We start from the raw sequence: 13,596 nt of genomic DNA, 5'->3' as shown, positions 1-13,596 counted from the left end.
GATGTTTGAATAAATAGACCTTCTCCATTTGAACTCTAATAAGGATGTTTGAATAAATAGACCTTCTCCATTTGAGCTCTAACAAAGATGTTTGAATAAATAGACCTTCTCCATTGGAGCTCTAACAAGAATGTTTGAATAAATAGACCTTCTCCATTGGAGCTCAAACAAGAATGTTTGAATAAATAGACCTTCTCCATCGGAGCTCTAACAATGATGTTTGAATAAATAGACCTTCTCCATTGGAGCTCATACAAGGATGTTTGAATAAATAGACCTTCTCCATTGGAGCTCATACAAGGATGTTTGAATAAATAGACCTTCTTCATTGGAGCTCATACAAGGATGTTTGAAAAAACAGACCTTCTTCATTGGAGCTCATACAAGGATGTTTAAAAAAACAGACCTTCTTCATTGGAGCTCATACAAGGATGTTTGAATAAATAGACCTTCTCCATTGGAGCTCATACAAGGATGTTTGAATAAATAGACCTTCTCCATTGGAGCTCTAACAAGGATGTTTGAATAAACAGACCTTCTCCATTGGAGCTCTGACAAGGATTTTTGAATAAATAGACCTTCTCCATGGGAGCTCTGACAAGGATGTTTGAATAAATAGACCTTCTCCATTGGAGCTCTAACAAGGATGTTTGAATAAAAAGACCTTCTCCATGGGAGCTCTAACAAGAATGTTTGAATAAAAAGACCTTCTCCATGGGAGCTCTGACAAGGATGTTTGAATAAATAGACCTTCTCCATGGGAGCTCTAACAAGGATGTTTGAATAAATAGACCTTCTCCATGGGAGCTCTAACAAGGATGTTTGAATAAAAAGACCTTCTCCATGGGAGCTCATACAAGGATGTTTGAATAAATAGACCTTCTCCATGGGAGCTCTAACAAGGATGTTTGAATAAATAGACCTTCTCCATTGGAGCTCTAACAAGGATGTTTGAATAAATAGACCTTCTTCATTGGAGCTCATACAAGGATGTTTGAATAAATAGACCTTCTCCATGGGAGCTCTAACAATGATGTTTGAATAAATAGACCTTCTCCATTGGAGCTCTAACAAGGATGTTTGAATAAATAGACCTTCTCCATGGGAGCTCTAACAAGGATGTTTGAACAAATAGACCTTCTCCATTGGAGCTCTAACAAGGATGTTTGAATAAATAGACCTTCTTCATTGGAGCTCTAACAAGGATGTTTGAATAAATAGACCTTCTCCATTGGAGCTCTTACAAGGATGTTTGAATAAATAGACCTTCTCCATTGGAGCTCTAACAATGATGTTTGAATAAATAGACCTTCTCCATTGGAGCTCTAACAAGGATGTTTGAATAAATGGACATTATCCATTGGAGCCCTAACAATGATGTTTGAATAAATAGACCTTCTCCATTGGAGCTCTAACAATGATGTTTGAATAAATAGACCTTCTCCATTTGAGCTCTCACAAGGATGTTTGAATAAATAGACCTTCTCCATTTGAGCTCTAACAAAGATGTTTGAATAAATAGACCTTCTCCATTGGAGCTCTAACAAGAATGTTTGAATAAATAGACCTTCTCCATTGGAGCTCAAACAAGAATGTTTGAATAAATAGACCTTCTCCATCGGAGCTCTAACAATGATGTTTGAATAAATAGACCTTCTCCATTGGAGCTCATACAAGGATGTTTGAATAAATAGACCTTCTCCATTGGAGCTCTGACAAGGATGTTTGAATAAATAGACCTTCTCCATTGGAGCTCTGACAAGGATTTTTGAATAAATAGACCTTCTCCATGGGAGCTCTGACAAGGATTTTGAATAAGTAGACCTTCTCCATGGGAGCTCTAACAAGGATGTTTGAATAAGTAGACCTTCTCCATTGGAGCTCTAACAAGGATGTTTGAATAAATAGACCTTCTCCATGGGAGCTCTAACAAGAATGTTTGAATAAATAGACCTTCTCCATGGGAGCTCTAACAAGGATGTTTGAATAAATAGACCTTCTCCATTGGAGCCCTGACAAGGATGTTTGAATAAATAGACCTTCTCCATTGGAGCTCAAACAAGGATGTTTGAATAAATAGACCTTCTCCATTGGAGCTCTAACAAGGATGTTTGAATAAATAGACCTTCTCCATTGGAGCTCAAACAAGGATGTTTGAATAAATAGACCTTCTCCATTGGAGCTCAAACAAGGATGTTTGAATAAATAGACCTTCTCCATTGGAGCTCTAACAAGGATTTTTGAATAAATAGACCTTCTCCATGGGAGCTCTAACAAGGATGTTTGAGTAACTAGACCTTCTCCATGGGAGCTCAAACAAGGATGTTTGAATAAATAGACCTTCTCCATGGGAGCTCAAACAAGGATTTTTGAATAAATAGACCTTCTCCATGGGAGCTCTAACAAGGTTGTTTGAATAAATAGACCTTCTCCATGGGAGCTCTAACAAGGTTGTTTGAATAAATAGACCTTCTTCATTGGAGCTCTAACAAGGATGTTTGAATAAATAGACCTTCTCCATTGGAGCTCAAACAAGGATGTTTGAATAAATAGACCTTCTCCATTGGAGCTCTAACAAGGATGTTTACTGTTGAAAAGGAGTCAAATATACACTGCGTTCAAATTAGTTTGTACATAGCAATTTTTTTTCACAATTGTACAAATTTTGTAAATAATTAAACAAATTATAATATCAAAAGATAAAATCTTGTATTTATTGAGTACTGCGCATAATAACAAATCGTTCACATGAAAATCTATAAACATAAAAGAATGCTGCAATTAATTTACAAAAATAATTAATAACACTTTACAATAATCTAGGTTATACTTCACTGTTGAAAACATTATTATAGTTTTATTGACTTTAGCTCTAAAAGTTAATTCAAAATAACAGCTGTATACCCTTTTAAAAGTTGAGTTAATCTGCAAAATAAAGTTTAATGAAATACTTTTTTAAAGAATGCTGCAATTAATGTACAAAAATAATTAATAACACTTTACAATAATCTATGTAATACTTCACTGTTGAAAACATTATTATAGTTTTATTGACTTTAACTGTAAAAGTAAATTCAAAATAACAGCTGTATACCCTTTTAAAAGTTGAGTTGTTCTGCAAAATAAAGTTCTATTATAAACTAGAAATGTGTCCATAAGACAAGGGTGCCCCCACACGCCACTGTTCTGTCAGTCTTATGACTCTAGGTCAAATATTTTTTGGACTACATGTGCCACAAGTTGAAAACTATTTTTTTTCACTAAGTAAAGGGCAAAAACTTTACAAATACTGAATAAATCCACCAGCAAACCCCAAGGTGCATAAGTACACATGCTGACCAACATTCTTGTAAACTTTCAGGCCTACAAGTCAAATACTTTTTGAGCTATGCATGAACAAGTTGAAAATAGCAAATTTATACTACTGTAAGTCAAGGGCAATAACTCTAACAAAACTGAAAAAAATCCACATGCAAAGTCCTAGTTGCATAGCTTCACAGTGATGTTGATCATTATTCCTGTAATTTAGTGATGTTGCTCATTATTCCTGTAAAGTTGGTTGATTCTAACTCAAGCACTCAAGGAACAAATAACACAACATAATGAAACAGTTTTTACTAAGTCAAGGGAAATAATTCTACAATTACTAGAAAAATCCTAAAGCGAAATCCACGGTGCACACCAACATATGATGATCAACCTTCCCATAAGGTTTAATGACTGTCAAATCCCTTTTTAGTTACATGGGACACAAATTGAAAATTGTAAACAATTTCTAAGGCAAGGACAATAACTCTAAAAATACTAAATAAATCCAGACAAAAATACCCAGGTGCACAATTACACATGCAGATCAAAATTCCTGTAAGGTTTCATGACTCTAGGTCAAATCTTTTTAGAGTAACATGTGACACAAGTTGAAAATTGCAAAGTTTTACTAAGTCAAGAGCAATAACTCTAAAAATACTAAATAAATCCAGACAAAAATACCCAGGTAGACAACTGCACATGCTGGTCAGTTTCATGATTCTAGGTCAAATACTTTTTGAGTTACGTGCGACACAAAAGAGAAAGGACGGATGGAAGGACGGACAAGGGTAAATCTAAATGCCCGCCACTAAAGTGAGGGCACAAAAAATATATTACAATATCATTTCTATTTCGTTGCCCACAACATTCATCGTCCATGCACGAAATAATTCGATATAATTAAAGTAATAAAGAGAATAAACTTACTAAAATATGTACAAAATGTTCTGTTCGTTTTAATCTTATTTTTCTTCTAAAAACCATCATTTAACTGGTGGTCAATTTGAAATCCAACATATCTTTATGGAGATGTAGTTTTTATTTCGGATAGTTTTAAGTATACCGGACAGATCACTTTAATCGGAAAGATTCGGTTTATAGACACAAATGCAATACTATACACGTGTAAAACTTTAACACACTTGAACATCGTCCACACTAATACACAATGTACGAGTATACGTCTTCAACGCCACCGTCAGCTCGTACTCTCTTTTCATATTTATTTATATTTCAGATTTCTGTTACAGTTGACCACAGTTAGACTGCATATAACCTGGACTGCAGCACATGACACTTCGCAGAGATCGTCCTGTAAGACTTTATCTTAAACCCGTTTCATTGCACGTGTTTTGTATGGTTGTGGAGCACTTGTGAATTGTTCAACTATATTTTCGAATGAATGCTTGACGTTGTCGTCTTCTCGACAGAAAGTAAATCGCTGCAGCAGATTTGTAAATATCAGAAACATTTCCATCCTCGCCAAAGATTCTCCTAAACAGATCCGAGGACCTAAAAAATTAAAAAGGAATATTTATATCTCGAACTTTTGCCGTCGCCATACATTTTTTACTTGAACGGAACAAAAGAAACGTAAATGGTTAAATATACCGGAACAGATACAACCCTAAAAAGATGAAGTGAATAGTTATCTCAAATGCAAAACAAGATTAAATGCAAGGTAAATATGTATTTGCGCTGTGCTACGACAGCTAACAAAGGAATGAATATAACTGCTTCATATAAAGTCTTTATGCTTGGAAAATATTACAGATCCATGCATTTCCTAACATCTTTTTGTGTATTGATTATAGTAACATCTGTTGTACTTATTTGATACCATTATCACAACAGCCTCATACTCAGTTATCTCCCTTTATCAGTACAAATCTGCAAAAGGAGGTAATCACTGTGAGGAGTTTGTTATGACATGTGTAAAATTATGAACCTCAATATTGTGCAAAATGATCTTAAAAAGAAAAGCGTTTGAACGCTTTTAACTCAAACTAGGCTTAGAATCACACTAAGCAACGATTTTCAATTTAACCATGGGTATATTTTCTTAGTATTTCATATTAGTTCTTCAGTTGATATTTATCTTTACCTATTGAAAACGGAATAAGAGCTTGATTTTTCTTCAGTTTGCCATTTTCCATGAATCGTTCAGGTTTGAATATTTCAGGTTCGTCCCAATGACGAGGGTCAATGTTGGAGGAGTATAAACTTGCGACAATAAGGCTCCTCCGTGGTATAAAGTATCCCCCTAGTTCAATGTCAACTTCGTTTGTGTGTGGTACTGACATTGGAGCTAAATATAAAAAAAAAAGTAAAAAAAAATGATGTTGCGGCAAAACACTGGTGCTAGAACACACATATTCACATTTTAATTTACATTTTAATTGACAATGTGCTTAAAACTGAATGTAGATCTAATAATGGTTTGCATTATTTCTTTCGATCTTTACTGACAAAATATGCAAGCAATGTACTCGTTTTCAACTAAACTTTGACATTCTTAATCAGATTATTATCAGAATAATGTCCTCAAATGCGTTTATAATTTAAGTGGGTATATGAGTATACCGTATATCACCGTATATCACTGCAATAAAGATGTTTGGTTAAGCTCACCACATACATGTAGCATCTACAGTATTCTGTTTAACTTAACAGTTGCCTTCACCAGTTGAGCATTTGATCATTTTTTCTGAACCTTATGAAAGTCAACTACAGACGGATACTCACCAATATTCGCCAGTCTTTGTATTTCTAGAAGAGTAGCCTCAATGTAGGGTAAAGATCCTCTATCTGCCCATGTCACCACCTTGTCACCGCATTTCTACAAAAAAAAGAGGAAGTACTAGTATTATATTAGTTTATACAAATTTATTTTAGTTCGATTGTGTTGGAGTTATAAGCTTATTGAAACACTCTCGAATCCGTTCCTGGAACCAACCAGTACTAAGCAACAATGAATGTAAAGTTTCTTGCTCAAGGAAACAAAGGCTTGCCCCTGACAGGGTTTGAACCCACGCGGTCAGCAATCCTTAGATTACTAGTCCGACGTGTTAACCACTCGGCCACGCCCAGTATTGTATTATAACTAGATAACACATTTATGCATACATATATGAACGTTGTCCGGAAAGTTCGTAGACAAGACTATAAACAGTCATTACCAATATGAAGATTGAATATTTTGCTAAAGTATTTATTTGCTTCATATTTTTAAAATTAAAAAATCATCATCAATGTAATATTCGCAAAGCGGCGATCACCATGGCAACATGATCAACGAATCACGAATCACTTTGATTTCATGACGCTAGCTACTCGAGTATTAAGTTGCTAAAAATTGTAATTTTAACGCAAATTCTCGTTTTAATTTTGTGACATCATGAGATACTATTACATGATATTAAGTGAAACTTATGACGTCATACGCAATTTTTGTTTTTAAGAAATAATTTTAAATATGAAATTCATAAAGTAAAAGCAACATAACAAGTATTTAGTTTATGCTAGACATGTACCGTGGCTGTTGAAATCGGAATAAATTGAATAGCGGGTAAACATGAAGTTAATTTGACGCCGTTGACGTTGTCAAAGTGCTCCAGGATGATGTATATGTGTTGTATGTAATTGCTGTTAGAATACAAACGTTAGTGACAGATCAGTAATTTTTGATCTTTTTTGTTCGCTATGTATATGTTAGTGTTCATCCGTGCTGTTCTACAGAAATTAGAAACTTCGACGGGAGCGATAGCGACAGGAGAATGTTTCTAATTTCTGTAGAACAGCTAAGGATGAACACTAATTATGGTGCCCTCACACATAAACCACGACCTTACTGCGACCTGAAAACTAGTAAAATAGCATTTTTCTTTCGAAAATCGTTGGTTTTCTTTCAAATTTCTCTCGCAGACGGTCCGGGGCTCTGCAGTCTTGTGTTCAGTACGTTTCCTCTATGTCCTCAATACGACCCTTCTACGTCCATGGCGTTTCCACTGCGTCTGAATTGCATCCCCAAGGCGACCCCACGGCGATCATCGGCGACCTAACTGCGACTGTGCTATGTTCTCTGCGTCCTTACGGCGACTCTACGACGAATATTGCGTTTGTCCGGCGACTGTCCTGCGACTGTAAGACGACCCTACTACGTTCTTGCTACGTCTATAAAAACAATACTTTTTACCAGTAAATTTCATTCTGAGTCTGACCTTACGGCGTCCTAAGTACGAGTGTACTACGTCTATTGCGTTCTTATTGCGTCCTTACTACGATGCTGCTGCGACTATGGCGACTCCACTGCGATCCCACGTCGACCTAACCAGGACTCAGCAAGAACGCAGAGTTTCTGCGACTGTTTTGTGCATGTTCAAAATAGTCGCCGACGGTCTGCGACCTTGTGCGTCCTTGGGTTTTTCGCTACGACATCGCTGCGTCCCTGCTGCGTCCATGGTGACTGTGCTGCGTCCTGGGTCGTAGCAAGGTCGCAGTAAGTACGCAGTAAGGTCGCGAGGTATGTGTGAGGGCAGTATAAGAACGGATTTCAATATAGTATCGACTTTTTTTCTTCTATGAAAATTAACACACATAATTTTTAAGAAATACAGCGTTTTCATTGGATGACAAATAAAGCTGGACACTTAATATGTATACAAATTGCTGACAAAATGTGTACATATGTATTGTTATACAATAAAAAATGAAAAGTATATGAATTTTTTCGGACATCCCTCGTATATATGTCATGACAGATTACAAAGAAAAAACACTCCTCAATAGAGATAGTGACTTTTTATGTCATCTAGAAAATTAATGGGCTAATAGTCGACCGCTGTACTTTAGTATATCTTAATTAAATACCAATGCGAAGGGAGGTAACTATTACGTTATATATGGAAACTGTGGTCCTTTTACCTCTGAGATTTCTTGTTGACATTTTTCCTGTATATATGGATACTCTTGCATGTACAATATACACCAGTTCACTGTGTTTGATGTTGTTTCTGATCCAGCTATAAATAGATCCATGATTACCCGAAACATATTACCCTCTGAAACAGGAACGAATATGTTATCATACAAAACACATACTAGTATTTATTTTAAGCATGAAGATTTCACATATTGCCTGCAAGTTTACAGCCTTTTAATTTGGCGAGAACGGTTAAACCTGTTTATAAAATTTTCATTTGGTGTTGACGGGTGAAAGTTTGACCCAACTTATTAACTTTTCATTTAGTGGCCACGTTTTACTTATTTCATAGCTGGAAGGTTTTGACCTTTTTTCTTATGATGGTGACAGTTTAAAGACATCTTATAACCCTGTCATGTAGTAGTTATTTTATAAACCAGAAGTTTTACTCCACCTTATAACCTTATCTTTACCTACGTTTTCGTGAAGGATTTACATATTTTAGTGTTTTTCATGAGGCGTTGACGGTTTGGTCCACTTTAACTGACTCTTGGTTTTTCTTTTCTTTTTTTTTCTTTTTTGTTGGGGGGGGGGATTTTATCAAGCAGATTATCATTTTGGGGAAGGCTTTTATCAAGCAGTTTAACGTAAGGCGTAAATCTAATTATTTAGCAAGGTCACATAATTTGACTGTTATTATTATTTTATTAATTAATTTTGCAGTTTCCTGAGTGTGATAAAATATATATACATTCCGTTTTACAATGTATGTAATGTGTATATTTTTACTGACGATATATATGTTGTGTGTAACTACAAATAAAACTGTTTTTCCTCAACGCTATGACCTATGATTTGTTGACATGGAAATTTGGAAATAATATACAAAGGCTCATATAAATATTAAATGTTACGTGACATTGTGTTTCATGTAAGTTAATAATTCATTATAAATTTATGACTAAATGTATTGTATAAGTACAGCTATCACGTATGTATGAAACTGAACTGTGTAATGTGCAAGTCACAAGAGCTGTCGGTAGGACAGCAACGCTCGACTATTCTTAGTGCTGGATTGTAAAAAAAATGCTTGATACAGTTACCTCCTCCTGTTTACAGGTTGGGTTAATGATGGTGAACAAGTGTGCAAAGTTTCAAAGCCATATGTCAATGAACTTTGAAAATATTTGATGTATTACAAAAACTTTAACGTAAATTCTAAGTCCAAAAAGGGGCATAATTCTGTCAAAATGCTTGATACAGTTACCTCCTCCTGTTTACAGGTTGGGGTAATAATGGTGAACAAGTGTGCAAAGTTTAAAAGCAATAGGTCACTGGACTTTGAAAATATTTGAACTATTACAAAAACTTTAACGTAAATTCTAAGTCGAAAAGGGGGCCTAATTCTGTCAAAATGTTTGATACAGTTACCTCCTCCTGTTTACAGGTTGGGGTAATGATGGTGAACAAATGTGCAAAGTTTCAAAGCCATATGTCAATGGACTTAAACTTAAACTATTACAAAAACTTAAACATAAGTGGTTACGCCGACGCCGACGCTCGGGTGACTACAATAGCTCTACTTATTCTTATCGAATAGTCGAGCTAAAAATAAAATTATGTTCTGTCCGCTGAAAGTTATTTATTTTCAGCATCCACTGGGAATACAAAGTTGTACAACAATTATATGTTTATTAGTATCTAGTATGTATGTCTACTTTAAAAAAAATCCCGCTCAAATTTGAAACCTTTATATATGATACATTACATTTTGGATGTCCGACTTTAAAAAGAACAATACATGTGCTTTCAAATTTTACATTCTTAAGTATTTTCACTTTAATGTTTCCCTATTTAATATGAAAAATGAATTTAAACTTACTGTTAAAAGTATTTTCATCAGTACGTTGAAGCTTTGCTTGTATATATAGATCGACAAAATCTCGTATGTTCTCGTTATCATACGTACTCTCGTGGTTATTTATCTCGCTGTAAATATGTTCTTTTATCCATCTAATTGTTTCCAGGCGTTTCAATCGAATTTCGTAAGCCTTTTAAGAAATAAAAAGTATATAATTATTATTTAGTCATTTAATGAATACCTGGTGATGCAAATAATATATTTGATATAGTTTAACATTATTTGTTTAACTATTTTATGAAAGCAATGAACGGCCCAAAATGTTGTTTAACCACTTAGGTTCAGCAGTTGATTAAATCTAAAATTACCATTATGAACCACTTAAATTATTATAGGAGAGACATATTCAAATAACGTTCCTGCTAATGCCTTCAGCTTTTAGAAATGCATGTATATTCAATATAATAATGATGCCAGCGTGAGAAAAACAACCCTAATCGTAATTTTGCAAATGATTTTATAAGACGTTAACGTTGCCATTGACGTAAAAAATGGACTGCTAAAGATAAATATGAATAGGTAACAATAAGTAAATTCAAATTTTCTTTAATTTATTATTGTATTTTTTTTAAGAATTTAATATGTCAACAAAGAAAAATGTAAGTTACGTTCAGGACTATTTTCTCATGTCGGCGGTCTAAAATAAATAACAAAAGTTCCGGTTGATCAATTATCTATTCGAAATCATAAGCCTTGTAATTGGAACATATTAGAAGACAGGTTAATTTAAGACCTGTACATGGGAATAGATTATGAAATAGCTATCTTATATAATCACCTCGCGGTTGAAAATTTTCAAAATAAATGATGGAAGTAGCCCATCCGCCGTTAGTAATCCTCCGCCAATACGAAATATTCTATCCAAATTCTCGATGATTTCGTGTAATTTTTCATCTTTGTAATCAAACCTTCAAAGAAATAATAACATACAGGTACATGGAATTTTAATTTTCACCCGTGACAATATTAATATAGCAAGAATGCAAAAAGGAATTGTTTCCTTGATTGTCATCTGATATACAATGTGCGATCGATTCTTTTAAAGCAAATAGGCCAATTTTTCACCCCCTTTGTCCAGCAACCGTGTTCTCTTTTATAACATTCACATAAGAGTGCTGTATATTAGAGTACATGTACACCCCACTATTAGAGTACGTACTTCTCACTCAAATATTTATTCAAAGACAAAGATATTCACCTTTTCGCAAAAACAATTCCGTATATAACGTTTGTAATCATCATTGATGTAAGAAGTCGTACATCAAACGGTTTTCCTTCGGAGGCGTTAAGAACTTCATTCGCAGCGTCAACTTCGTGCATTATCTTTTCCTCTAATGACGTCTTTCCTACCCCAAAATCTCTCAATGTTTGTAGTACAAACTTCCGGAGAACTTTCCATGGTTCACCACTCTGCCAAATAACCCCTGCAATGAAATTTGTATTTATATTGATTTTAAATAGATATTGCGGCAATAGAGCTCTATAACTTAATATTTAAGTTTTCGTGCTATTTTATTTAGGATATTACTTTTCTTGCTTATCAGACTGGCATTTCCGTTAATTAATTAACCCATCTCGGAAATTTCATTTCATCATTAATGATACATTTTGATATAATTATGTTTCAACAGTATTATGTTAATACAATCATCACTATAGAAAAAATAACCATTTTAAAGAATTGGTATCGCAGCTGCTTTTTTTCTTTTTCTTTTTTAATTCTTGTACATGGACTTTAATTTCGGTAGTATGGTGGCATATTTCTGCCAACAGTTAACCATATAATTACCTCGTTAACTATCTTACTAACTAGTTAGTTTTCGTGTTAACATGATAAAGAACAGATATTTATCAGATTAACTTGATAATTTTCACACAGTAAATCTTATTTTTCAACACTTAACCTTTGTGACCTTAGCTGTATTCAACCTTCGTCTAGCAAATCGTTATCACGGTGTTTTGGTCGGTTAAATTGTCGTCTGTCGCGCTATTCATCGATAAGACTTTACCAGCATCTAACGTTCATTCTATGCTACACCCTCGCGGGGATTAACCTTAACTTTCAACCAGTGTCGGTGATCAATAGGCGACTATTTAAAAGGCCCAAACAGAACACCGTACATCAAAAGAAATGTCCGCATGTCATTGTCAAAATTTTCATTTAAAAAGTAGTATGAATCCGGAGGCATGCTGCTTTAAAACTCGATGAAGCTAGATAAAAAGTAAATACATATACGTCATTTCAAATGGATATTTGCATCGCCTCGTTTTATGTGCACGTTATGATATATCATACATTATTGATTTCCAATCTGTGTAGATTCTTTGAGTTTCCTGTCAGCTTTGTAATATTGAAAGTTGTTGAAACGTTTCAAATTGAATCTATCTATCTTCCATTAATGTGAAATCCCTCAGCGGGGACGTAGACATGACTATAGACTAGTCATTTCAGAGAAAGCTATGAGATACAAGGAAATCTGGGAACTAGCTCTTATTGAATAGACCTCTCGGTTTTTTTACATGCCCAGTATATAGCACTGATACGTGCGAAGATTACCTGGATTTCCTACCAGTATACCTCTTGTTAGGTGGGAAAAACTGACTCTGAAAAATCCCAAGGGTGTTACCCAGGATCGAACCTGGGACCTCAGGAGTGACAGCCAGTGGTCAAACCAACTGAGCTATCGCGTCACCACTGAGCTATCGCGCCACCTGAATATTGACTAATTCAGTTATAAAACTTTAATATGTTAAAAGACATATCCCACGTGATTCTAAATATCATAATCTGCAGAATGTCAGAAAACAATCTTACCTTTCCCTTCTTTGATAGCCTCTTTAATTGCTCGGAGCCAGCTTGGTCGGCTGTTTAGCACGTCACTATGTTTCACAAAAGCGTCACGTATAGTATCATATCCGTGTAGGGCAACAAATCGTTGACCGAATACTGTTACCGACACTATATCCCCGTATGTTTTACTAGCCTCATAAAATCCTTGATACTGTTTTAGTTTTCTGTTTTTAAGTCTATTAAACCATATCAGGTTGCCTATCAATGGTAAACCCGGGGGTCCAGGTGGAAGGTTTGACCGTCTACCTAAATACAAGTAACATAGTAAGAAAACTGTTATAAAAACAAGTACAACCGATGTACTTAGGACACTTAATAGATTTACTTCCATGTTAAAAACACAGTCGATATCTAAACGTATATCAAATAAAACGTAGTATATTTATATAGTCAAGGCATATTCCGATAGTCCCGTATTTTAACCTGTGACCGATATAGTCATTGAAGGTCAGAGTAATTTATGGATAGGTTTACAGTTTATCGGTGCAGTAATGCATTTACACATTTGTCAGTGTGTGAAATACGTACGATATAAAATCTACAAACCAATATAAGAAATTAATGCAAATTCGAAATTCTTACATAGATAAATTA

General features: G+C 34.7%; 1 protein-coding gene across 1 annotated transcript; it reads right to left on the bottom strand.

Annotated features, from left to right (window-relative positions):
* Positions 1–4,075: 4,075 nt before the first annotated feature.
* Positions 4,076–13,389, bottom strand: LOC132728641 (cytochrome P450 2J6-like). The gene is made up of 8 exons (XM_060714313.1): positions 12,967–13,389; positions 11,350–11,575; positions 10,930–11,059; positions 10,113–10,281; positions 8,233–8,369; positions 6,055–6,148; positions 5,414–5,617; positions 4,076–4,821 (listed from the first exon to the last, which is right to left on the bottom strand). Exons 1-8 carry the CDS (start codon positions 13,331–13,333, stop codon positions 4,637–4,639), a joined length of 1,512 nt encoding a protein of 503 aa, XP_060570296.1. The 5' UTR covers positions 13,334–13,389; the 3' UTR covers positions 4,076–4,636.
* Between the last annotated feature and the right edge of the window lie 207 nt (positions 13,390–13,596).

This window comes from Ruditapes philippinarum, unplaced genomic scaffold, assembly GCF_026571515.1.
Source record: "Ruditapes philippinarum isolate M1 unplaced genomic scaffold, ASM2657151v2 ctg1459_1_1_1_1, whole genome shotgun sequence".
Classification (NCBI taxonomy): Eukaryota; Metazoa; Mollusca; class Bivalvia; order Venerida; family Veneridae; genus Ruditapes; species Ruditapes philippinarum.
Note: the sequence above shows the minus strand (reverse complement) of the source record. Positions and strands in the feature narration are given on the sequence as shown.

Coding starts and splice junctions, on each gene's coding strand:
- LOC132728641 (XM_060714313.1), bottom strand. CDS start 13,333: ATGGAAGTAAATCTATTAAGTGTCCTAAGTACATCGGTTGTACTTGTT. Junction 11,060..11,349: donor GGAATTGTTTTTGCGAAAAG/GTGAATATCTTT, acceptor ATTTCTTTGAAG/GTTTGATTACAAAGATGAAA. Junction 4,822..5,413: donor TCTTATTCCGTTTTCAATAG/GTAAAGATAAAT, acceptor TTAATTTTTTAG/GTCCTCGGATCTGTTTAGGA.